This window comes from Marmota marmota, unplaced genomic scaffold (assembly GCF_001458135.2).
Source record: "Marmota marmota marmota unplaced genomic scaffold, marMar, whole genome shotgun sequence".
Taxonomy (NCBI): domain Eukaryota; kingdom Metazoa; phylum Chordata; class Mammalia; order Rodentia; family Sciuridae; genus Marmota; species Marmota marmota.
The window spans coordinates 6,267,468-6,295,229 of NW_025999982.1; the positions used below are offsets into that span (position 1 = coordinate 6,267,468).

Consider the following 27,762-nt stretch of genomic DNA (forward strand, 5'->3'; position numbering starts at 1 on the left):
ATGATAAAATGTTCAGGACCAAGGACAGAGCAGGAAAGTACTCTTTCCCCTTCTGGTCCAAACCTGGACCCCCAGCCCACTCCATGGGCCATTTTCCCACAGTCCAACACTTCTCACCACCCTACTGTCACCACCCTGTCCAAATCTCTGTCATCTCTTATCTGTGTTACAACAACAACCTCCTTCCTGGTCTCCCAGTTCCATGTTTACCTCCTTCCAATTCATTCTCCACATAACAGCCAGAGTGAACTTTAAAAAGAAAAAATAGGACTGGGAGTTCAGCTCAGTGGTAAAGTACATGCCTCACTGGGTTCAATCCCCAGCAATAATAATAATAATTTAAAAACCAGAAATATGTTCTTACCATTTCCTTGTTTAAAACCCTCCAATAACTCCCCACTGCACTTTGAACAAGATGCGCACTCCATACCAAGACCCGAGGTCACACACAATCAGAGCGCTCCTGGCCCCCTTGCCTCCCCCACCCCACCTCACTATGCTACTTGCCTTTCTGCACTGAACTCGTGCCAAGTTCATTCCCCCCAAGATCATCCCCCCGAGGGCCTTCACCATTCCCGAAATTCTGTTTCCCTAGGCCTTTAGAAGGTTGACTTCTATCACTTATCTTTTCTCAAGTGACACTTTCTCAGAGGCCTTTCTGGCCTACAGTAGCTGCTTTTTGCCTGTCACAGCCTAATCACGCCCTCCCCTGTGGCTGCCTTGGCTTCCTAGCACTTGCAGTAGTTGAAACTTTCTCATCTATCCGTTATCCCACTCCCACCCCCCAACACACACACACACAGGATGCAAACCTGAGGGAAGTAGGGATCTTGTAGGTCCTAATACTTAAGTGCTGATTTAATAATTATTTGTTGAATGAATGTATTGTGGTGAGAATTAGAGAATCAAGAAAAACCTAATGTACCTGCTATGACTTCACTTGCGTTAATAAAAGTGTTCTTGGTTCCACTGTTACACCATTATTAATATCTACTTTGTTATCAATATTTTATGATGCCATCAAAGAATCAAATTGAATTACCAGCACTGAGTTAGGTCAGACAATAATTGGTAGTAAAATGCATTATGTGGGATAATACAGACAGGCTACTTAAAAACCACGCACTATGAGAGACCTCTACATTGCCGGTGTAGTTCTGTGGCTACAGGATTAGATTGTTTTCATATCAAAAGAGCCATTTATGAGAGCTGCTGCTCAGGCAGGTCAAGTTCATGCAAATGTCGCTAACTCTTGCATTTATATATACGTATGTCCAATATAAGATGAAGGGCGAGGCTCATTCTGATTTTAAAGCCTGACTTTTATTGACTTGGAATCCCATTACAATGTCATCATAAGACTCTGTCTACAGTAGGAACTCAAACCGTTGACCTATCGGCCAGCACATAATGTGGGCTGTAAAAGGGGCTGGGATGACTCATCCAGAGTCGGGCAGCTCACCTACCCCAATGCCACAGAGCCAACTCCCCTGAAGCCTCTGCTGGCTCCTGGTGGTCTGCTATAGCATGGCCTAGCCACATGATGGGCACACTAGGGCCTGTGTTGCACCCTCCACTCACCCAAAGGCTGCACCAGGAAAGCTATGGATTTGAATATGTAAATCAAATGCCTTTAAGTACTGCACACAGTTGTGGAGAGAGAATCCTGAGAAACAAGGAGGGGAGGGAGTCCAGCAGAAGCAGGAGAGAAGGCAGAGTGGGTCTGTCACCCTAACCTTTCTTCCTCCTTCTCAAAGGGACCGGCAGCGTCTCTGCTGCATTCCAGTCCAGCTTCCTTCTCCAACAGCCCCAGCCCCACCAACAGCATGTGGCCCTTCTGTGAGCTGAAAGCTGGGGACTGGTGGGCACCCTATAATCCAGAGTACTCACGTCAACAAAACAAAGTGGGACAAAATGTGGCCTTCCTTCCCCACATAGGCGCCCTGCTCCCCAACACTGAGAAGTCTCCTGCAGGCACTTTCAGCCCAGGTCTGGAATGTCCCACAGTCTCTTTTTCCTTTCCTTTAAAAAAAAATAGCTTTATTGCAATATAATTCACAAACCATAAAATCCACCCTTTTAAAGAGTATAATTTGATGGTTTTAGTATCTTCACAGAGTTGTGCTACCATCCCCACAATCAGTTTTAGAAGTTTACATCATGACAAAAGCAACCCTGCACCTTCAGCAGCCAGTCATTCCACATTCCCACCCAAACTTCCCCAGTCCCTGGAGACCAGTGGCGCGCTCTGTCTCTGTGTATCTGCCTCGGTCCCATGCTGTGCCTTCTGTGACTGGCTCCTTTGACTCAGCAAAGTAACTGCGAGGTCCGTGCATGTTGTCGCTTGCATTGGAGCTTTATTCCGTTTTATTACCAAATAATACCCGTGGACATACCACAGTGTAATTATCCTTTTATCAGCTGGTGGACATATGACTTGTTTCCACTTTGGGATGATCCTAACTAATGAATGCTACTAGGGACATTCAGAGCAGGGCTGGCACGGTTTCTACTGATCGGTCACCTAGTTTGTACATCATACCTTTTCTATCCCGAATGGCCAAGTTCTTATGGAAGTCACAGATCTCTTATAGCTTTTGTAAAACTTGTCTTTTTCATTTGTTAACAGTCTACTGAGAATCTTACCTCTAAAAGCTTCGCAGGTAGGCCTGTGACACAGGAAATCCACATACAGGGTGCAGGAGTGGGTCCAGTGAATTCTCTACCTGACTCAGAAGACAGGACAAGGGGTGGACGCAGTGCTTGATTACCTTGCCTCGTGTGCAGAGGTATGCAAATGCTTGTTGAAAGAAGGCCCTTTTAGAATCGTCAAGGATTAGAGACATAAACAGCTCTAGCTAGGTGTATTCAGATAAATATTCAGACACTGGCCGCAGTTCAAGGTCAGAGGTGCAATGATCTTGTCTGTGCAGGCGAAGGCAAGGCTAGAAGGAGCAGCAGTTCCTCCTGGCAGAGCTCTCTCCTGGAGCCAAGCCTCCTAGCAGGAAGGGAGGGTGGAAACTAGAACAGCCCAGACAAGTTTTCATCACATTCCCCAAGAAACCTGAGACAGATAGATTCTCACCCAGAAAAAAGATAAAAAGATACAAGAGAGCGTAATGCAGCAGAAAGTCTTCCCCAAAGGCTCCTGTCGTTGGACTTTCGTGCTGCAGTTCACTTAATGAGGCCTTTTGAAATTAGTCTCTCTGGACTATGGATTAGTATCATATAAAGAAGCCAGGCTTCCTCTCAAAGCCCAGGCTGGGGGCCCCGCCCCGCCCACTCCAGAAAGCCCTGCCCAGAGGATGCTGTGCTCACCCTGGGGAACCATCCCCTCCCAGAATCCACTCACTGAGGAGTTGGGCCAATTGGATTTTTAATTCAAATTTTAGGCAGGGTGGTCACGCTTCCTTAGTGGGAGACCTCTTCTCTCCAGATCTGTAGGAGGGCTCCAATTTTTAATCTTCAGGACAGTGAGCAAGAATTTGATTTGGATTAGTTTAAATCTCATTTTCTGCTCTTCCATAGTGATAACCTTTATTAAATTCACTGTAAGTGACAAAAATCTATGTTGCAATTCCATCTTTAAAAAAAAAAAAGACAAAATTGTACCCAAAATATAACCAACTCATTCATTTCTAAGTTTATTCAATCATTTTTTTACAAAATCATGTCAGGCCCTATGCCAAGTTGTGTTGATTTGAAGTTGAACACTACACAGCCCCCTGACCCTCAAGGGGCTATCAGATAAACCCATAAGCATATCAAAGAGATTCTTTGCAACACATATTTAATTTTTTTGTGACCAAAGCCTCCAGATGTCCAACCCCAGCAGTGTGGTGTTCTGGGAAAAGCAGACCCCTCCTAGTCCCATTCTGTTGCACCCAGCACAGGGCTGGGCGGTAACAAGGACTCAAAAAGGCTGAACTTTAAACACAGCCACTGCACTGCTAATGTGGCCTCTCTGCCTGCCAGAACCTTTCAATTCCTACCTTTTGGCAGGTGGAGTTTAACACGAGGCAACAGCCCTGCTACCTGATGACAGAAGAACATGATCTGAGGGTTGATGACCTTTGTATTCATTTAAACAACTCAACCTTTCTCACTCAGACATCATCCACCTCCACCAGGGAACCTGAGTTCTGCTGCCACATTTGCATGCATAATGCACCCAGAGCCTTTTTTACAATGTTTACTTCTCTGTTTCTTCCAAATGAAATCACTGAAGGGCAAATTTGATTTTCAAATCAGTTTTAAAACATCTGCCTTCCAAAAAAGTAAGAGAGATAAGGCTTTTAGATTACAGGCAAGGGCTAATTATTTTAACCGATACCACTGTGTCCATGCTAAAAATATAAAGCGTTAAGGCATTTTTAATGCACAACCAACATCTAATGAGTGTTAATATTTCATTAGGAAAAGGTTTCTAATCATGAGGATGTACAACGTGATTTTAGAAGGAAACAACTAACTTCCTGGCCCTTCTTTAAACACAAGACCATCTGACCTTGTGCTTCAGCACCTTTATTTGCTGTTCTAGATGAGTCTGTTTTTTGTTTGTTTGTTTGTTTGTTTTTTCAGGTATACAGCTATATCTGTTATAGCCTTCATCTCCAGGGAGTGAGGTGTTTAATACATTTCATTTTGTTCTTTTGCTTTTAAGACTATCTGAGGTCACAGGCCTTTCTGTAGAGGTGGAGCTATCACCTATGGCGGCTGGACTCAGGTACCTGCCAGTTACTGATAGTTCTAAGGAGCTAAGGAGAGGGAGAGAAGCAACTTTCAAAGTTGTTTCTACCTCACATGGCAGAGTTCACAAGTCATGTGCATGTATAGCATCATGCACGTGGCTATCTGTGCGTTCATCTGTCCAGCTAACACACTATCCCAGCACTTTAGACGTGTATATGCAAACATTCGAAGGAATTTTAGAGAAAATCCATTCTATGTTATATTTTACATAACTATTAAACATTTTATTGATAACAATTTTAATAAAAGCAGCCTTCTGAGCTAAGTACCAAGCCTTGTTTTAGGAATGGGATTTTACAGATGTGGAGAGAAAGTTGTAGGGAGAGTGAGTGATCTACCCAAGGGCACTTAGCTGGTCAGTGGCAGAGCCATAATTTCTAGTCCAGGGATGGTTACTTTGCTTGCTTTACTTCTTTCATGTGCAGTTAAATCTGCCATATTTCACGTTTTTCTTCCTGGTGGCAAGGTACTGGTAAGTATTCCAAGAACGTAATCACTAACATAAAGGCCAAGACTGAAGTACTTGTATATTAAACATAAGTTTGACAGATTTGCACTTTTATACATGCATGCTTATTTCAGCTACTAGCCTGTACTTTCTTGGGGGTGGGCAGACTCTGAGCTCTCCCCCAGTTAAGTGTCCAGCACTCAGTAGGTACACAGTAAACTGCTGCACCATAGGGATTCCACTCTGCATTCTTGCCATTCACTCAGGAAAGACAAAAATGCAAGCATCAGCTCCCTCCCACAGGATCTTAAACTTTACAGTCAGGGAGATTTTTGCATGGCAAAATACCAGACCTCACAGCAGGAACTTCACAAAAAAGGACTGAAAGAATGGATAAAGATCTGCACCAGTGATTCCTGCAGGTAGGCATTATATTCTCCTATTGCCAGAAAGGGAGTTCTGAAAGCAAGCAGGCAGGACTGGAGAGAGCGAGTATGGGCTGAAGGCAAGCAAGGGCTGGCCACATCTCTGAACCCTGATCTTTCAGAAAAGACCTTTTAGATTGATACGCAAATGCAGCTAAAAAGGTCTTGACTCTAAAACCTGGGCTGGCAGGAAGGTTTGGTTTCATTGTGAAGCTGATTCTCAGAACCACTGGCTGAAATTTGACAATAGAGATCACCACATTTCAAGGTTGAAGATGGGGAGGTCAGTGACAAAAATGAGCCTGACATGCTCATCTTGGTGGCAAATGGCCCAGATCTAGGGTACACATGGGATGGAAAAGGTCCCAAAAGACCAACAGAAATCAGGTAAAGGAAGGACACAAAAACAAAGATACCTGTAACCACCACTTCCTATTTTTATCTAAATGTCTGCTTTACCCGAAGGTGTATACATGTGAAAGTTCAGTTGACCCTTGGGTCTTTCTTTCTCATATTGTAGATTTCTCTGGAAGTCTGGAGAATCTATGAACACTTTTCAGAATGTCTTTAAATGCATAAGAATAGAACACAGAAGGAAACCGGTGACACTGAAATACAGTTGTGACTAGAGACCACTTGTGCACCACAAAGCAAGAGCCCTGGCCTGGGGGTGAAATGACAGGCCTTATCACTTGGGATGACAGGGCTGCCTGGGACAGGACTCAGAGCCAGGAACTTGAGACTATGGATCTCTTTATAACCAGAAGAGAAAGGGCTGGGAGTGTAGCTCAGGTACACAGCACATGACTAGCATGTGCAAGGCCCTTGGGTTCCAGACCCAGCGCCATTTAAATAGGAAACAAAACCAAGCCAAGACTCTGACAGGAAACAGGGTTCCACTTAGTAACAGTCATCATGACAGTGCCTCCCCACACCTTCTTAGGCACTTTTCCTGTTCAGACCTTTTTCCAAACAGAATGGGAACCAGGAATTAGCAACATCAGTAGAGACTTTAGGTGCTCTCTGAAAACACAATCTGGAGTTTTTCATAGCTCTCACCAATTTTTGTTTGCAGTAAAATCAACAAATCATATGACAGACATTTCTAAAGGAGAACATGGGTCTATAACATCATTTTGAACAACCTGGAATCCAAACACCCAACATTCTAATAGAGGCTAAACAATGACACCCAAAACAAATGTAGGACAAACCACCTCTGCTTTGAAGGAAAGACCCATATTTGGATTACCAGTTTGCTAATACACAAGATTATTAGAAGAAGGGATTCCTATATAAAATTCCTACATAAAAGGACCTCAAGAACTGTGAATACTAATTTTACTCAAATGGCCTAAGTAAACCCCAACGACAACATGCAGCGCTGAAATCAAATTGCAGACAAACAAGTGGAAATGTGGGTACCAATAATACCAGGACTCCAGAGATTTGGGTAGCAAATGGTTGTTCTATTGACATTTGATTAGAATTCTGCTTCCACCTGGGTCAGTGCATTTCATGTGCAGAGTGGATTCAGTTCCACACACAGAAGAGCAGCTTCAATGGAAGGCGCAGTGGGAGGAAGAAAACAATAGCTCCTGAAATCCCGGAATCACTGAGATGTGTCCAGATTCAGATCTGGGAAACAAAGGGCTCTGGGAGAATGGATGCGCCAGATGGATGGGAAGCACTTTCCCTGAGTGACAATGCAAGTACGGGGCCCCACGGAGGCCTGGTCCCCGCCCAGGCACACGCCCATGCACCTCACTGCTCAGCAGCCAGGCTTTAGAAAGATGTGACTTTTAGTTCCAATAGACTGTCTTCATACTGCTCACTTGTCCTTCTATGATTTGGACAAATTTTTAGGCAGACAAAGGGAGCAAACAATCACTCAAGTCCGGTTTGCTTTTTAGGTGACACTTGGGAAGAGTCAGCTGATGGGAGGGTTTTGATGTGTACTTTGTTTTGAACCAGACCACAGGCAAGTGGTCTATCTTCCCTTTTCTTCATAACTCCACACAGAGCCCCATGCACAGAGGGGATCGATCCATCATTCTGATGAACAAATACAACCTCTGTGCCAAAAAGGCAAAATCATCTTTTAAATGAAAGGCTAGCTCACACAACTTCTGCCTCTCTCTGCCGCCATTCAGTGCTATCCTGGTTTTAGCAAGTCAGACACATTGAAGTGCTAGGCAAGAAATCTGCAGGAAGCCAAGCTTTGTGACAGATAAATGGCAGTGTCCAGCAACTGTGGAAGTACCAGGGCTCCCATCCTGGTGATTCATAAGACCTCCCCAATATCGCAATATCAACATTTGCTGGTTTTGCTCAAGTCACCTGATTGGTGCAAGGGGCCTACAAAAATGAACCAACAAATAGATAATGCAAGCCATACCTCAAAGGGGGGAAAGGCAGTCGGATGAGAAAACAATCTTCATTTATTATAGAAAAACACTGAATCTTATGGTATTACAAGCATTAAGGTAAAGTAAGGGAGATAACTTTAATCAGAAGTAGTGAGGGTTACAAGGCAAAGTTTTTGTCGAATGTATTTCCTGATGATTAAAAATATAAAAATCAGAGCAAGCACCCTGTCCTGAAAGCAGGTAAGAAGAGCACACAGCATAAAAGACTCTCCTCTCAGGGAAGGCTCTGAGTCCCTGAGTGAGTCCCCTTGTACTTAAGACATAATCTCTTATAGGAAATTTAAAACAATAACTTGAGACTTGGCAGTTTTATCATCCATGCTGTTGGGCTAGCTTCAAGATACCAATCCCCTGAGGAAAAGCACAGCAAGGAGAAAACTGAAATGAGCTTAGGAACCTATGTAGTTATTTTATTATAAATGGCTACTTCAGAACCATTTTATTTGACGTTGGCTCTTTGAAGGCAAGAGTAACCATTACACATTTTGGACGAACTCGGGAAGCAACTTGTCAATCTGTCTTGTAAAGAAGAGATGCCTTTGAAAATTCATCATATTGGTGGGGGGAAAACTCCCCATATTTTGTCTATCACTAAGAGCCAAGCAGAATCCTCCTGTTCTCAAGAATAAGTGGGAAATTACTGCTTATTTTATATAGTATTACACAGTTTATATAAAGTGCAAGTGCTCATTACAAACTGAGTATCACACCTATCATCAGAGAAGGCAGCTGGAGCACTGGTACAGGAGTGCAGTAGGACACCATCAATTTACTAAGCATCCTGTGGCTGAGGGGTCTGTTTCCAATACAGAAGGCAACAGAACTGTGGATGGGCTGAACATGCAGGCTGCAATCCTGCCATCTCAGGGGAAGATCTGAGCTCAGCGGCATGCATGAATTCCCCTCTAGCAGGCTGAAGGGAGGAGGAGTGATTTTTATTCATCCACCAAAGCCAAGCCCACTGGTCTGTGTGGCATGTCTTCCTGATTAGGCTTGCTGCTTGCTCCCAAACATGGTATCCTTACTGATGCACTATGAGAAGACGAGACCTGGGTGTGTATCCACAGTGCTTCTATCTGCATTTGGATGGAGGCCTCTTCTTTTTTTTTTTTTTTTTTTTTTTGGTACTGGGGATTGAACCCAGGGGCACTTTACCACTGAGCAACATCCTCAGGCCTTTTTATTTTGAGACAGGGAATTGCTAAATTACTTAGGGCCTTGCTAATTACCTGAGCCTGCCCTTGAACTTGTGAGCCTCCTGCCTCAGCTCCAGAGTCACTGGGATTATAGGAGTAAACCACTGTGCTCAGCTGAGGCCTCTAATTCTTGCTGGTCCCGAGCAAATTGAGACTGGGAAGGTTCAACTAGTAAGCCCACAGAGGAGGGGTGTGCTCAGCACAGGGCCTGACCTAACACAGTGGGTAATAAATGGGTAAAAATCAGATTATTTTTTTTAAAGCTAACATGCGCCTGTGTCACACAGACTGGGGTCCTGGAAGGGGAATTATTCAATAATGGTTGAATGATAATTATAGGAAGTTTCAAAAGAAGGAAACAGTGCCTAAAAATTATCAGCTGTTCCATTCCTAAATATAAGAGGCTTAGAAGACTGGGCTCTGTGTTCCCTGCTCACCTCCTCAGAAATGTGTAAAGTTAGCTAATATTAATATTAAGCATAAGACTGCAATGTGAAGGTATAAATTTGAAAATAAGACTAGAAATCCACAAATGAATGGAATGCACTGTAACTGTAGAGGCCACGTCTTAAAAACTTGATTGCCACTATTCTGGCGGCTCTCTGCATGGTGGCTCTCGGTTGGGCTGCTGGAAGCGCCTGGAAACAGGCAGAGGCTGTGATAGAGGGGTAGCTCGATGGTGCTGTGGGAAACGGGAACTTTGGAGTCCTCAACGTTAGATTAGCACACAGTTGGAACTCAGAAGATTCAGAAATGTAAAACAAACTGTAACTAAGGTCCTAGGAGCCCCTCCTTCTTGTCCTGCCCCCCACACCAGAATACCTAGAGAAAAGACTCTGTATTCAAAGCTCAGCAGTCAGAACTGCCAAATCCCATAGTCCAGGAACTCCCGAGAGAATTAGGAAGGGAAAAGGAACAATGTGAACCCGGTGCTCTCCTCTAGCGGAGCACTACCATTGTGTTCCGTCCTCCTCTGCCTGAGACTCACCCCCCCCAGAGGAAATTTACACTAAGGTAAGCAAGTGATATTACCCAGGCTTCTTCACCAAAGGAAAGCCACAAGGTCTCCAGGACAAATTTAACATGCAATGCTGCCTGGAGGTAGAAGGAAGAACAAGATGACCACTCCTGAGGCCAAGACCGCTGACCTCAGCAGCAGGAGGTCAAACACTCTTGTGCTCTGTTTAGCTTTGTACTCTGGGCTCTGCACGAACTCCTTCTGAAGCAGCTGGTAAATGTGTGTAATTCCAGATGATCACCACTCTGAAACTGCACTTTCAAACTTTGTAAGAAATGTTTATTACTGATACTCAGTGCATAATTTACAACACCACGGTGAAATTCACTTACATCCCATTTCAAGGGATCATGAAAAGAAAATGACAACTGTGGGGAAAATATGCTTTATGGATCTTGGCTTAAAACAGAAGGAAAAACACACACACGTGCAAGTCTCTCTTGGTGGAAGGAAATAGTCTAATAAATGGCCTAATGAACAGTGTAATGATTTTTTTAAAAGTAGGCAATAGGAAGGAAAAAGGAAGAAAAACAGAGGCTAATATGCTCTGTAGCCTGGATAATGAAGCCCTAGATAATCTAGACCTGACCACTGGTGTAGAGGCTATACTTTCAAAACCGATTTTCAAAGTATGAATTAAGATACAGCTAATAGGCTGGTCAAATTAATATTCTGGGAAGAAGTGTTAATAATGGCAGGATAGGAAATCATATTAAAATCTAGGTGGAGGGGCTGGGGCTCAGCAGTAGCACACTTGCCTGGCATGTGTGAGGCCCTGGGTTCAATTCTCAGTACCACATATAAATAAATAAAATAATAAGTCTGTAACAACTAAAAAATATTTTTAAAAATCTAGGTGGACTTCTTTGTAATCTATAGTTTTTATCACACCTCTGAAGATAAGTCTATTTCTGCCTTGTACCATTATATGGCTTTGAAATCTGAAGCTCACAGGTCCTTTGGTTGGGAAGTTGCCAGTTGTCTCAGATAGGACATGGGCCCACAGCAGGTAGGAAGGCTCAAAATGCCTTTTTTTTTTTCTTCAGAAAACCTCCCTAACTGCATTCCTTACTTTGATCATGTCTATACCCTTACTTGTGTCAGTTTTTTCACTATAGTCTTTTAGGCTGTGCGAACTTCTGGGGGAAAATGATTTAGAATCGGGAGACCTGGGCACTAATCTGGTCCTGCCATCAGACAAGAGTCTGGAAAGTACTTGCACCTGCTGTCTCAGCTTCCCATCTGGGAGCTGGGGCTCAGGCCAAGATCACCAAGGCAGAGAAGATGATGAGTTTTAGTTTCAGGCAGCATCCCAAGAGGGGCCAAGAGAGAATATAAATGGAGACAGCTGAAGCCAGAGAACAAGACAAACTAGACAGAGTCAAGAAGAGTGTCCCCTTTAGCTCTAAAAGTGTTTTTTTTTTTTTTTTTTTTTTTTTTTTGAGTGGCTGTGGCTGATGCAATCTAGGTGTATGTAATCATTTGGCTGCCATCTAGCCTGTCCCTCCTCCCTCCCCACCTCTAAGCAACATTTTTTAAAAATTTTAATTAGGTATACATGACAGCAGAATGCATTTTGATTCACTGTACACAACTGCAGCACAACTTTACATTTCTCTGGTTGTACACGATGCACGATGTAGCCATGTAGCGTCGCACCACATGTGCAGTCATACATTACCTAGGGTAATGATGTCCATCTCATTCCACCATCTTTCCTACTCCCATTCCCCCTACCCATTCCTTCCTCCCCATTGCCCCCATCAAAGTTTCTCCATTTTTCCCATGTCCCTCCCATTATGGATCAGCATCCACTTATCAGAGAAAACATTTAGTCTTTGGATTTTTGGGATTGGCTTACTTCACTTAGCATGATATTTTCCAACTCTAGCCATTTACCTGCAAATGCCATAATTTTATTCTCTTTTAATGTTGAGTAATATTCCATTGTATATATACACCACAGTTTCTTTATCCATTCATCTATTGAAGGGCATCTAGGTTGCTTCCACAGTTTAACCATTGTGAACTGAGCTGCCGTAAACATTGATGTGGCTGATTTTAAGTCTTCTGGGTATAGACCAAGGAGTGGGATAGCTGGGTCAAATGGTGGTTCTATTCCCAGTTTTCTAAGGAATCTCCATACTGCTTTCCAGATTGGTTGCATCAATTTGCAGTCCTATCAGTAATGAATGACTGTGCCTTTTCCCCCACGTCCTCACCAACATTTATTGTTCTTTGTATTCTTGAAATATCTGCCATTCTGACTGGCATGAGATGAAATTTTAGAGTAGTTTTGATTTGCATTTCTCTAATTACTAGAGTTGCTGAACATTTTTTCATATATTTGTTGATCGAATGCATATCTTCTTCTTAGAAGTGTCTGTTCAGCTCCTTAGCCCATTTATTGATTGGGTTGGTTGATTTTGTTTTGGTTTTTTTAAAAAAATGTTGCTTAGAGGTGGAGAGGGAGGAGGGACAGGCTAGGGAGTGATGGCAGCCAAATAATTATGTACACCTAGATTGCATCAATTAAAATTTTGGGGATTTTTTGGTGTTAAGTTTTTTGAGTTCTTTATATATCCTGGAGATTAGTGCTCTGATGTGTGTATGGCAAAATTTGCTCCCAAACTGTAAGTACTCTATTTACCTCACTGATTGTTTCTTTTGTTGAGAAGAAGCTTTTTAGTTTGAGTCCATCCCATTAATTAATTCTTGATTTTATTTCTTACGCTTCAGGAGTCTTGTTAAGGAAGTCAGGGCCTAATCCGACATGATGAAGATTTGGGCCTACTTTTTCCTCTATTAGGCGCAGCGTGTCTGGTCTAATTCTTAGATCCTTGATTAACTTTGAGTTTTGTGCATGGTGAGAGTTAGGGATTTATTTTCATTTTGCTATATGTAGATTTCCAGTTTTTCCAGTACCATTTGTTAAAGAGGCTATCTTTTCTCCATTGTATATTTTTGGTACCTTTGTCTAGTATGAGATAACTGTATTTATGTGGGTTTGTCTCTGTGTCTTCTATTCTGTACCATTGGTCTACATGCCTATTTTGGTGCCAATACCATGCCATTTTTGTTACTATAGCTTTGTAGTATAGTTTAAGGTCTGTTATTGTGATGCCTCCTGCTTCACTCTTCTTGCTAAGGATTGCTTTGGCTATTCTGGATCTCTTATTTTTCCAGATGAATTTCATGATTGCTTTTTCTATTTCTATGAGGAATGTCACTGGGATTTTGATTGGAATTGCATTAAGTCTGTATAGTGCTTTTGGTAGTATGGTTATTTTGACAGTATTAATTCTGCCTATCCAAGAACAAGGGAGATCTTTCTATTTTCTAAGGTCTTTATTTATTTATTTTTTTTAGCGTTCATTGTAGAGGTCTTTCACCTCTTTCGTTAAGTTTATTCCCAAATCGCATACAAAAACGTATTTTAAAAAGAGTGCATCATGATCAAGTGGGATTCATTCCAGGGATGCAAGGTTGGTTCAACATATGGAAATCAATAAACATAATCCATCACATCAATAGACTTAAAGATAAGAATCATATGATTCTATCAACTGATGCAGAGAAAGCACTTGACAAAATACAGCAACAGCCTTTCATGTTCAAAACATTAGAAAAACTAAGGGTAGTAGGAACATACCTCAACATTGTAAAAGCTATCTATGCTAAACTCAAGGCCAAAATCATTTGAAATGGAGAAAAATTGGAAGAATTTCCTCTAAAAACTGGAACAAGTCAGGGATGCCCCCTTCCACCACTTCTATACAACATAGTCCTTTGAAACTCTAGCCAGAGCAATTAGGTAAAAGAAATTAAAGGGATACGAATAGGAAAAGAAGAGCTCAAACTATCACTATTTGCTGACGACATGATTCTATACGTAGAAGATCCAAAAAACTCCACCAGAAAACTTCTAGAATTAATTAATGAATTCAGCAAAGCAGCAGGATATAAAATCAATACCCATAAATCAAATTCATTTCTATATATTAATGATGAATCCTCTGACAGAGAAATTAGGAAAACTACCCCATTCACAATTGCCTCAGCTCTAAAAGTTAATCTATGCACATGCTGGATCTCTGAATTCATATCAACCCTCTTAATTCCTCCCTTCCTCTTTTCTTCCTTTTTCTTTTTACCCAGGAAGAAAACACAAACCTCTTGGCACTCTGGGATAGAGCTGAGCTAGCATAAATCATAGCATGATTACCAGGACACAGCCTTTTGCAGATTTCTGACTATAATTTAGTAAACAGAGGTGGGTCACTTAAACTACAAGGCCTTTCCTTACTATCAACAAATGAGTTCTATTTTCCTTTTCTGTAGATGCTGGTATTCATTTTTAGATGCTTACGTATGAGCTGGGAGTGTAGCTCAGTGGCAGAACATGTGTTTAGCATGCATCAGAGCCTGGTTTTGATCCCTAGTACTGACCAAACCAAAGCTGGGTATGGTGGTACATGCCTGGAATCCCAGCTATCTGGGAGTTTGAGGCAGGGGGATCACAACTTCAAGGCCAACCTGGGCAATGTGGTAAGATCTGTGTTGACAGGTACTGTGGTGCTCAGCTGGCTTGCCTACACTAGGGCTGAGGGGCAGTCCCACGTCTGCATTCCTTTACTGGCAATGCCGCCTCACAGAAGGGGTGAATCAAGCCTGGCTCACAGTAAGGGGTGCTGACTGGGCACCTGGTGCTGGGACTGGAACCTTCTACAGCCATCCTGAGACCAGAGGAGATAGGAGAGCTCTCCAGGAGTTCAGAGCAACGTCTCTTATGTGCCTCAGACTCCTACCACGCTGGATGAGGGACTGGACTGCCTTGGCAAGAGATTTTTGAGTCCCTCTCCAGAGTTTAAGGTCAGCTCTTATTTTTTAACCTTTTACTCTGAAAATTCAGAGAAGCAATTGAAACATATTAACCTGACAAACTTGGGATTTTAAAGCAAATCAATTTCCAAAGTGAAAGGGACACAGCTGGCAAACAGTTCTAAAAGCACTTGGCCCCTCCATAAAGTAGAACTTTTCTCTCCTAAGAGTGGTTAAAAATAAAGGTAATGGACATCTAGCCAATAACCAACCTCAAATGATAAACTGTTACTGGGGATCCAAGTCATTAACTTGAGGGGCAAGGAGAGATGTGGAGACCAGAGAAAACTGAACCTCTGGCAACGATTGAATTAAAATCTGTGGAATAAGGCTGTAAGTGAATCAAGGATGACAGATCGATGATGGATTAATAAAGAGGGGAAGACACATTCATAGTCTACAAAGACTAGGTAGGGAAACGTGTATGTTCTCACACAAACCCTTCCTTGCTCCATGTGATCACATCTGAACCCAGATGTACAGACTTCTGTGACAAAAACCACTTACAGGATGTCCAGACTGTAACCAGACAAACAAAACCAGCGGGTCAGCATGAACGGATACCATGATGGCACTCGGGCAGCCATAAGTTCAGACAAATACACACTGACCCCTGTAAGTGCTAGGTCCTCACCAGGCTGCCATGGATAAGAGAGGAGGTAGAGACACCAAACCCCTGCTCTCATGCAGCTGACCTTCTAGGGGGAAGAACAACAGGAGCTTAACCACCAGGAAAAGAAATGGTCACTGCAAGCTACAGTATGGGCTGTGACGGAAAGAAGTTCAGATCTATGAGACAGAGCAACAAAGTGGTCTGATGGGGATGAGTGGAAGGAGCACACTTTCCTCAGAAAGTGGCCCTTGAGCTGAGAAAGGATAATGGAGGTTAACCAGACAAAGGGCAGGTGCGTGGGCCCCAGACAGAGGCCACCATGACAAGGGCAAAGCCTCTGTCTGTGGTGGGGAAGGGAAAAGAACCCGGGAGACGGGAACGTGGAAAATAGGGAGAGTGGGGTGGTGAGCCTGGAGAGGCAGGGGAGGCACTGAAGGCACGTGAAGAATTCTGATCTTGATCCAGGGAGCGATGCAGACAGTGAACGATCCTAAGCAGGGTGAGGCAAAGTTGCGCTGGAGAAGTTTCCTCTCGCTGTAGTGAGTGAAGACAACTTGAGGGAGGTGCGGGGAGCAGGGGGGAGGCTGCTCGAGTGGGGAACAGCGGAAGAGAAGTGATGGTGGATGGACTAGTGTGACCCGATGTGTTTTTGTCATTTGGAATATGATATTAATATGAAAATTATGTCTATAATAAAAGAAGAATCTTCCTGACCATGTACATTTTAAGGGTGCTCACACAGTTCACTAAGAATTGAGGTGTGTTTCATTTTTTTTTTATAATAGGCATGGAAAAAAATACTACACTTACAGAATAACATGGTTCCTGGTTAAGTAAGGAAGAGGGAAACGAGAGCTCTCAGATTCTCCTTGCTCCTCATTTGCTACCCAAGAGGACTTCATGCCTTCCAGATTCTTCACCTATCAAGTGTTCTGGGTGGGGGGAGCCTCCCCCTGGGGGTCCACAGGACCTGCAGATAGCTCTAAATTTAGAACTCAGGAAGTTCACATATTAGCATCAAAATCCATTTTCCATACATGTTCCAAAGTATGGGTATGGGGGTTGTTATGGTTAGGATATGAACTGTCCCTCAAAGACTCATGTGTTGAAGGCAGGGTGCCCAATGCAGCAATGTTCAGAGGCGGGGATTTGGGGAAGTGAGCAGATCATGAGGTCTCCAGCTCATAGCTGAATGGACTAGGAGGTGTAGAGACCGTAGGAGGTGAAACACGGCTAGAGGAAGAGGGTGTCTGGGGGCATGCCCTTAGGAACTATATTTTGACCCCATTATTTCCTCTCTGCTTCCCAGTCGCCATGAGATGAGCAGCTCTGTTCACCAAGCCCTCTCCACCACAGGACCACAGCAATGGTGCCAGCTGAAGTGGGCTGAAACTGTGATCCCAAACCAATCTGTCTCCTCCAGCTGATAGTCTCAGGTATTTTGTCACAGCAATGGAAACTTGACTAACACAGTGGTTCACACCTGTAATCCCAGCTACTTGGGAGGCTGAGAAAGGAGGATCACAAGTTCGAGGCCAGCCTAGATAACACAGCAAGACCCTGTCTCAAACTAAGAAATAAAAAATTAAAAAGTCTAAGGATGTAGCTCAGGTGTACAGTGTTTGCCAAACATGTATAAAGCCCTGGGTTCAAACCCTAGTACAACAAAACAAACAAACAAACAAAAAACCTTCTGAAATACAAAAGATAAGTCCCCTCTAAAGGTTGAAGTACAAATGACAGACTCTCTATTAATGTTTCCTACTCTAACACAGTCTTCTAGGTTGAGGATGTGGCTCAATGGTAGAGTGTTTGCCTAGCATGCACAAGGCCCTGGAAGTGATCCCCAACATTGCTAAATAAATACATAAACAAAATATTCATCTGTTCAAGGCAGTTCATAGTTCATGAACAAAAGTTTGATTAACAGGTGTCTCCAAGCCTGGTCACACATAGAGATGCCTTCCACAGGGCAGGCTCTGATATCTTGTCACTAACACAGGGATCTGCCAAGTACTAAAACTGACCTCTATGAGTGTGTTATCTGAATTTTTTTCCTTCTCTTTCTTTCTTCTTCTTCTTCTTCTTTTTTTTTTCCATTTGTCTTATAGGGACATGTTTTTTAATGCTCAAATTCTAAAAGTCTTGACAAAATTAACACCAATGTTTGCCCTTTAAATAAAATTCAAGAAAGAACATGACTGTTTTTTCATTATTGTCAAATGCTGTGTAGAAAAATGGAATTAAGCATGGAAAGAGAGAAATAAAATCTCCATCGAGCAGTTTAAAAGTGACAATTACACAACCAGAGTCTATTAATTGGCTCACACTTCCAGAAGGAACAAGTAAACACACTCCTCCAGCCCTGCAGGAATGAGAAAGCTGAGAAATTACCACAGCAGAAACTCACAAGAAAACAGTGATATTTCAGCACAGGATCTATGTGACAGTCACGAGCTTCAATCCCTTCCTGGAAACTGAACCTGACACTGACTGTGAACTTATCGTCAGCAGTGTCGACAGTGATGGCGTTTCCTCCTCTCAAACCCACGGGGTCTCTCATGCATCACGTTAGTGACACCAAGCCCTCTACATATGACCTCCAATCACATGGCTACCAGGGACCTCCTGGAACAGGCCCAATGGCTTTGTGCTGTTGAGTGTCAGGCTAAGAAACAAACGGGTAGAAAGAAAGCTTTCTCAACTGTCACCAAAAACGGGAAAGAAGATGCAGAAAACAGCATTCAGAATCAATTGTCTAGGTTTCAATGTGCCATTTTTCAATCTTGCTGCTCTACAGAAGGGTTTACTGAGCCTCTACCTCTCCACCTTGAATTTATCCTGTTGTCCTCAGCCACTTCAGCACTGAGAAGAAACATGATTCCTCTTTCAAAGGTTCCCAGGTGAATAACTAGCACTACCTACAGAATCAGGACCCACAGTGCTGCCCTTCCCCAGGCTACTTACTGACTGTAAGGGACAGCACAGTCAGCAAGAAGGCTCAGATATGAACACAATCATGCTGACGCCTGGACAGCAGACGAGCTGGCCCCACCTGCAGGTCTCTTAGGGAGGGCAGAGGGGAGACACTTCCTAAGTCAGGATGCTGTAGAAACTGCGTGCTCCCATGGGGTGCCCCCACCTCCCCCAGACCAGGCCCCTTGGTGAAGGGACACTCGGATGGAAATGGGTTTCTGGAGTCCAGGGGAAAGGCAAAGAAAGAAGTGCTCCAGGAGAAGCGGCCCTGGGGACCCTCCTGGGAGAAGCATGAGCAGAATGCGGTTCAAGTGTCCTTTTCAGGGAAGCACAGCCTGTGCCGGGGGTAAGTGGCATCAAGGTCCTGAAGAGCTACTGGGCTCCTGCCATGTACAGCACTTATTTAATTTCTTTGATTTACTGCTGGCAGTGAATAAAGTGTGCCACTCTGCTGGCATATGCTACTCAAGTAATGACAAGGACAGACATCCACAAAACGTCAACAGCTACAGCAAAGAAAAATTTGTCTTCAAATATGATTTTTAGACTTTAAAATAAATATATGTAAATTAGTAAAAAATGTATAAAATTAGAAATAAGTTCCATAATCCTGCTCCACAAAGGCAACCATTAGTCCTATTTTGGCAAATTTCCTTTTGGTTTTCTTCTTTCATCATTTTCCTCTACTTTTGATAATACTTCTATAATTTTGTACCCTGTTCAAAAAAATCTCATTATGTAAGTATTTTTCTTGAGTTATTAAAAAGTCTTTACAACATCATTTTTAATGAACACTTATTTGAAGAAAAAAACTATTCAGAAGGGAATCTGGGTGGTAAATCTGGCAGGCAGACAGAACATTTGTGAGAAAATTAGAAGTTAATAGCTAGAGAAACTAGGTAGTTGTAGATTATGACCAAAGAACTCTCAAGTGGAAAAGTCAAATTTTCATTATTACCCAATTCTTTTTAAATTTTTTTTTTAATTGTAGATGGACACAATGCCTTTATTTTGTTAATTTTTATGGGGTGCCGGGATCGAGCCCAGTGCCTCAAGCATGCTTGGCAAGCGCTCTACCACAACCCCAGCCCTCATGATTACCCAAGTCTTCATACCTAATCATTTACATTTGCCAAAATGTTTGCCAAGGACACAGTCTGGGAGGGATGATGGCTGAGGAAACTCACACTTTGGCAAACATTATCCAACAGGACCATGGCAAAGGGACAAAATGATTAAAAATGTGAACACAAATGATGTCAATATGTGAGGAAGTACACTTTGGAATGAAACAAGACAACTATCTAATGTGGCAGAGGTACAGCCAGGCACTCAGGATTATCAATAGCTGACTATAAGTCAGTCCACACAGTATAACTTTTGGAAATTCGAGTGCAAGATGGCCTATACTGTGGGCACATCTACCTCTCTCTCTCCTGCTTCCTGAAAACCACTGCCTGCCTTCAAAGAGATACAAACGAATACATTTGTAAAGGTACTGCAAACTGGAAGGGAAGCCATCAAAGATTTTTAGTAATTTCTAGAAGGTGGCAGGCAAATGAAGTATCACTCATTCATAAATTGACAACCGGGCAGACTTCCACAGTGAAGCAAGCTGAGCAGGATGGAGGAAAACTGACAGCCAGGCGTAGCACTGTGAACTTCAAGACCACCAGAGATAAAGAGATGGTTTTAGCGGCTTCTACAGAGAAAAGTAAATTACTATAAGGACTAAGTATTAGACTGATATCAGATTCTCATCAGCAACATTAGATGCTAGATGGTAATAAGTCCAAGATTTCAAACTTCTGAACACCATATGCAAATTATGATCAAGATATGCAAGAATTCTGAAAATTTGCTTTCCATATACCTTTTCTGGAAGAAAACAAAACAAAACCTACAGATTTACACAGTGCAATGGCCAGGAATGATCTTTTCTTAACTAAATGATCAGACTCAAAAGACCCAACAAACCACACTTGGCTGCAGGTTCACCCAGGAAAGAGAATGGAAACATGGCAGCCACCACCAGGGCAGCTTCAGGCATTTCTTCCCAGTGGGAGTCTTTCTAGCAGTCTACATAATTGTCCTAGGAGCTACTCTTTTTGCCCTGCAGGTGATAATCAGGTAACAGTGGATAAGATTCAATAATGGGCAGGTGTGGAGACACTATGGTTTAGAAGCCTCACATTCCAAATAGAAACCAATATCCCTTGTAATCATTCCATGAGCACAGATCCCAGAATCGCATGGAACATGTGAATTTACAAAAGTTTTCACACTCAGGAAAGCCCAAAGCTGTCTCTTGACCAGATATTTACAGTCTTCCCAGGATAGATGCAATTAGTGACCAGGGCAATTTTTATCATAAGCAGTGCTACTGAATAACAGCTAACGTTCCACTTCTATTAGATTTTCAGGGAAATGGATCTAGAAAGTAAGGGGACCCAAGGTCAGTATGTCATGCAAATGGAAAAGGATCCTGTTAAGCCTTTACTACATTCCACAATACACACACACACACACACAAATATAAAAAAAAAAGGAAGGAAGAAACAAAAAAAGGAAAAAAAATCCAAGAAACAATATTGCCAATCTAGAGAGGAAAGAGAAAGGAAGTTTAGGACCACAGCTGTAGAGTAGGTGTAGGAAGCAATCTTCTCAAAATTAACCAATGAATAAACAGTATGTTTTAAAAGCTCTATAACAGGAAAAAGAGGCAATTAGGAACTTCAGGAAAACAAAAAGCTATTCAACATGTGGAATAATTCTGACACTCATAAGAAAATCTGATCTATTAGATCTGAACAGGGTACAATTCTTCCCAGAGGGGCGCATGCTTAGTGACATAGAATATTTCTCTCACTGCATATCCAATTACTAGATATGTTGTGAACAAACAATATTATATAATCAGAATATTATAATGAGCTCTCAGTTGTTTTCCCTTCTCAGGATTATTTTATAGTTAACACATGGAAAACTTCAGCATAGGTTACAGAACAAAATGTACACATCATAAACATTTTTTCAAAATTTTTTAGTTGTAGTTGGTACGATATCTTTATTTATTTATTTATTTATTTATTTATTTATTTATTTATTTATTTATTTTTATGTGGTGCTAAGGATCGAACCCAGTATCTCACACGCACAAGGCAAGTGCTCCACCACTGAGCCCCAGCCCCAGCCCCCACATCATAAACCTTTATAAGGTCAGTGCGGTTGGACAGCTTACAGAGGATGGGAAGTAGGAAGAAGAAAGACAAACGGAAATAGAGGGGAATAATTTCTTCATCAACATAGTAGGAAACCAGAAACTACTGTCCACAATTGATAGATGAAAAAAATAGAGGTTTAAGTATATCATTTAATTTTAAAAGGCAAATAATAGAACTAAAGTGAAAATCATAACTAACAAAAATGAAGAGTGCTGAAGTGAATTATAGCAAAAGTTAGTAAAGCTGATAATTTAATTATTAGAGGTTCAAAATATTAAAAATCAAGAAGTTACAAAAACTAAAAACAGAAAAAAAAAAGTCAGAAGTAGTTACCTCCAAGGAGTGGAACAGAAGATGGGAAGGTAAAATTTTACTTTTTACAAAATGATCTCTGCATTACTTAAATTAATTTCCATGTGTGTGTTTGTGTTCATAATTTAAGAGCTGAATAAACAGATCAATTGTTCAACAACTTAAAGGACAGCAGAGAAAAGAAATCAATGCTTGGAAAAGCAAAATAAGACTAAAGTGTACATTATTATATTAGGTAAGGAAAGAGGGGTAAAAATTAATTTAAAAAAATTAGTACAGGGCTGGGGATGTGGGTCAGCAGTAGAGTGCTTATCTAGTATGCACAACACCTGGGGTTCAATCCACAGAACCCACCCACCCCCCAAAAAAAAGTTAATACAAAAGCAAGGTTATCTACAGCAGAAGATGACCCCAGTCTGAATGAAAACAAGAGAAGCGTCAAGTCTAGCAGAAAGGACCTGAGAACTAGAAAGGAAAATACCAATCCCAGAGCTCAAAGACAGGGAGCCACTCATTCTGAGAGATTTCTCTGAGGACAGCAGAAATCCGAGCTCTCATCTCTTGACAAGGAAAAATGCTATCAAGAGGCAGAGCTATGATCTTTAAATATTCCATGTAATTTTATTTATAACATGACTCACATTCTATTTCAATAAGAACACGCTACAATTCTTAAAGCTAATAGAATCCTCTCTTGAGGTCTGCTCTGGAGTATGTTAGGTAAGAAGTCTTCTCTTTTTTTAAAAAAATCATTTATATATATTCTCAGTTTCTTAAGGCCTAACTTGAAAATAGGAAGCACAGTAAATTCAGGATATGCCTGTAAATGTAAAATCATAACCCTGGGTTCCATTGATCCTTATAGGGTTAAAAGATACTTGTCTTTTCACTACTCTTGTTCTTCTACTGTATTATTTATTTATTAATATGTAAAACACTGCTGGAGCATCTAAGTGCTAAAATACAAAGTTAAAAACATAAATTATTTAAATCCATCAAGTAATGGAAGCAAACAAAGATATTGATGACTTAATGCAAAGTTACATGAGAGGAGTTATTAGTGAATGCGTTTTTTAATTTAAAAAAATTTTTCACTAAATACAACATCATTATAACATGTACCTGGTCAACAGTCAACCAGATCTTGTTAAAAAGATACCTGGTATAGCACCCTTGGCAGAGGAAAATAAAAGAGAGAGAGATGAGGAATATATTTTATAACATACAAAATGTCATAAGGGATGGATAAACATCAAAGATGACAAGTTTTGAGGAAGCACAGATCTGGTCCCGGAGCTACACACTCAATGAGCAGACACTCTGGAAAGACAAATGGATGGCTGGTTGCTCATGGGCCTCAGAGACCCTCTAGTTTCATAAAGAGGGTCCCAGGAGCTTGGGAAAAGTTAACCATTTCATCTGCCCTTTTCCATCATTTAGCCTGGCTTGGCCCTCAGGTAACGCTTTGGTACTAGGAAGCAATGCGGTAGACTGGAAAGAGCCCTGGGTTTAAATCTTAGCTCCACTCCTTGGAAAAGATACTCTCTCTGAGCTTCATTTCCTCTTCTATAAAATAAGGACAATACCCCACAAGCATTTTGTATTCAGACAAAAAGAGATAAAATAATGCAGGTACTGGAATATTAATTAGGATATAATTGTTAGTTTTCTTAAGCTGTGGCAGAAATGCCCACAAAATCTGTGCTTCAATGGGAATTTCCTGCCTAGCCAGGAATGGACTACATCCACATTAGCTTTTCCTGTCTACCAGCTAGATGTATGTGATGCTGAGGAGGCTCTAAATGATGGTGGAACTATAAGAAGGGAGATGCGTGGGTTCCTCATTCATCTGTGGAGAACGGCCACTTGACAACAGAACACCCACAGTGACTGTTAGATGACTGAGAAATACACTATTGTGTTAAGTCACTGAAATACTGAAAATTATTTGTTACGGCAGCAAGTGCTACCTTAACCAACATACATGTGCTTTGTGATAATATAATAGTAATGGTGATGGTGTCAAACATGCCCTCAGACAAGCCATTGTTAATGCTATTTAGAAATCTTGGTCAAGTAAGCACCTGAAAAGATGTTCAACATCATTAGCCATTAGGTAATTGCAAATTGAAGCCACAATGATATGCCACTTCACCTCCACATTCTGTGATCAAAAAGATGGACAACAACAAGTGCTTGTGGAAAATTAGAATGCCTCATACGCCGCTGGTAGGAACAGAAAATGGTGTTAACTGCTATATAAATGCTTGGAAGTTCTTCAAAAAGTCAAACACAGTTACCACAGGACTCAATGGCTATTTCTAGGTTTATACCCAAGAAAACTGAATATGTTCATATGAAAACTTATATATATACTATTCATAGCAGCATTATTCATAATAATAAAAAGCGGAAATAATTCAGATATTTACCAACTGATGAATGGATAAAAAAATTTGGTTATACAATGGAATACTATTTATTCTTAAAAGGAAATGAAACTCTGATATATGTTACAATCATGAATTAACCTGGAAAACATCACATTAAGTAGAAGTAAGGAACACAAGGTCATATAAGATTTCATTTATATGAGATGTCTATTATACGAAAATCCAGAGAGAGAGAAAGTAGATTGCTGGCTGCTGGATTGCAGGAGTTGAAAAGAAATGGGGGTGGGTGACTGTTAATGAAGAGAAGGCTTCATTTTGGAGTGATGAAGATGTTCTAGAACGTTGGAAGTGATGGCTGCACAACTCTGTGAGTATACTAAAAAGCACTGAATCATACACTTTATAAGGGGTGAATTTATAGTATGTGAATCTGTCAAAGTTTGGACTGAAAATGTCCCCCAAAGGCAACTGTGGTAAAGATCTGGTTGTCAGTCTATGGTTGCTACTGGGAGGTGGGTTAGGTGGAAGGAAGTTAGGTCACTGGGGGCAAGGACGTGAAGGGAATATTAGGACCCCATCTCCTTCCTCCTTCTCTGCTTCTCAGCTGCCATGAGGTGAACAGGCCTCCTCAGTCATATGTTCCTGCCCTGATTGCTCTACTGTGTCACCACAGGCCCAAAGCAACAAGAGCAAGTGACCATGGACTGAAACCAAGAACCTATACAAACTTTTCCTCCCTATAAGTTGATTTTCCAGGTATTTTAACACAGCAATAGAAATTGGACTAACACAGAACAATAATGCAATTTAAAAAAGAGCTGGGTGTGGTAGCGCACCCAGCAGCTCAGGAGGCTGAGGCAGGAAGATCATGTGTTCAAAGCCAGCCTCAGCAACTTAGTAAGACCCTGTCTCTAAATAAAACATAAAAAAAGGGCTTGGGGGCTGGGGCTGTAGCTCAGTGGTAGAGCACTTGCCTAGCATATGTGAGGCAGGCACTGGGTTCAAGCCTTAGCACCACATATAAATAAATAAAATAAAGGTATAAAAAAAATACATTATTTAAAAAAAGAGAAGAAGGGCTGGGGATGTGGCTCAGTGGTTAAGCACCCCTGGGTTCAATCCCCAGTACCAAAAAAAAAAAAAAGAAAGAAAAAAAAAAAGAAAGAAAGAAAAAGCAGCCATTTGCTGTCTTGTCTCCCAGAGAATCTGGCTGTACAAAAAGGCTCTCTTCACATACTGATTCTAGGCTGGTCAGAACCCGCAGAATCCTTCCTGCCAGCTGTTCCTGCAACTAGGTAAGCTCAGAGCTCCCGTGCTAAGTGCATTAAATGCCTCTGCCCATGAAGAGCCTAAGGCACAAGGCTTACCTTAGTTCTGGTAACAACTAGCTAACACGGAGATGAGATAAATTTTTAGCTAACTCTGAGACTGGTATGAGGGTGGGGAGTAAGATAGAGCCCCAGAATAATTTTTGAAGTATGTATCACGTCAGCAAAATTCTCTAAGGAAGAAAAAAAAATATCTTAAAGGAATAGTGTGGGATGTGGGAAAGATCTGAGAGAGGATTGCATAAAGAAAGTATCTTTCTTTTTCCTACTTAGATATATACATTATTTTCGAAAGTGTGAGTCAAGTTCAAATCTCAACAGAAAGCTTATTTGGTCCTATCAAGTAAATTCCCATATGTACTTAATAATCAAACTATGGTAAAGGATTATTGTGATACATTTTCTTTTCTTATATACTTATTTTTTAGTTGTAGGTGGACACAATACCTTTGTTTTATTTATTTATTTTTATGTGGTACTGAAAATCCAACCCAGGGCCCCCCACATGTGCTGGGTAAGCATTTTACCACTGAGCTACAACCCCAGCCGATGTAATACATTTTCAACCTCAAAAGAAGAATATAATTCAGTGGTCCCAGTAATACATACTTGGAACTGCTGACTCCATCAGAAAGACTGCTCTTGCAATTGGAATAAATTACTGAAAGGAGGCAACTTACTTGCAGGAGACTTTTGTTCTATCAGCCACCATGGTCCACTGTTGCTGGTTGGTAGAAACCTCAACATAGTAACTGTAGCTGCGGTCATCACAGTCCCAAAGTAACAATCTAAACAAAGAGAAAAACAAGATTGCTGTAAATGTTCTCACTGGCATGGAGACATAGGCATGGGACAATCTATGTCTACCTCATCCTTCTAACCTGCCTCCTCTGCACATCACAATTCCAGAACTGGGGAAAGAAAGTGAATTTCCCAAAGGTACGAACAGAACAGTCTGCAGCTCGTCTCTTCAGTAGGAGTTCATTTCACAAATCCCCTAATTTTGGGTAGTCTCTGTCCACTTAACTGGCATGGTTCTTCAGACTGGCTCTGGAGGGAGATGTCTCCATGTCCTCCTTCCTTATTCACCACTTGGCAGGGCTGACTAAACGTAACATCCTGGAGACCACTGCTCATGGAGGAATCTGCTTTCTAATTGATGATAACTAGCATGCCCCATGACCTTTATTTATCATGTTTTAGGTTTCTTCTCATTCTCACCTGTATATGTACCTAACTTTGGTAAGATTAACTGATTTGGAGATCTAGTAATCCCAAAGGACCCGTAGCAGGGTTGTTCCAGGATCTTCCCAAACCTGCAGATGCTCAAACTACTTTAAAAAAAAAATAGTGGGGGCTGGGGATACAGCTCAGTTGGCAGAGTGCTTGCCTAGCTTGCAGAAGGCCCTAGGTTCAACCCCCAGCACCACCACACACACACACACACACACAAAGTGCCATAGTATTTGTGTATAACATACACACATCCTCCTGTACACTTTAAATTATCTCTAGGTTACTCATAATACCTAATACAAAGTGAGTTCAACGCAAATAGTTGTTGCATTGTATTTTCTAGGGAATAGTGACAAGAAAAAAGTCTGTACATATTTGTTGCAAACCCACACATATGGAGGATCTTCTACATAGGCAAACATATATTCACTAGCAAAACTTCCTTAAATATTATTTAGGAAGTTATTATTTGGGTCCTTTTCTTCTTATCCCACTTTTCTACCCAGACAAGAACTTGAGCATTGACAATAT

General features: G+C 41.6%; 1 protein-coding gene across 4 annotated transcripts in view; it reads right to left on the reverse strand.

The window, feature by feature from the left end:
• The window catches only part of Btbd9 (BTB domain containing 9), a 403,587-nt gene that overhangs the window by 50,933 nt on the left and 324,892 nt on the right, over positions 1 to 27,762 (reverse strand). For all 4 annotated transcript variants that reach the window (XM_048805236.1, XM_048805235.1, XM_015487348.2 and 1 more), the window contains exon 9: positions 26,676 to 26,783. In XM_048805236.1, coding sequence (XP_048661193.1) covers positions 26,676 to 26,783 — 108 coding nt within the window. The remainder of the gene's footprint in view (positions 1 to 26,675; positions 26,784 to 27,762) is intronic.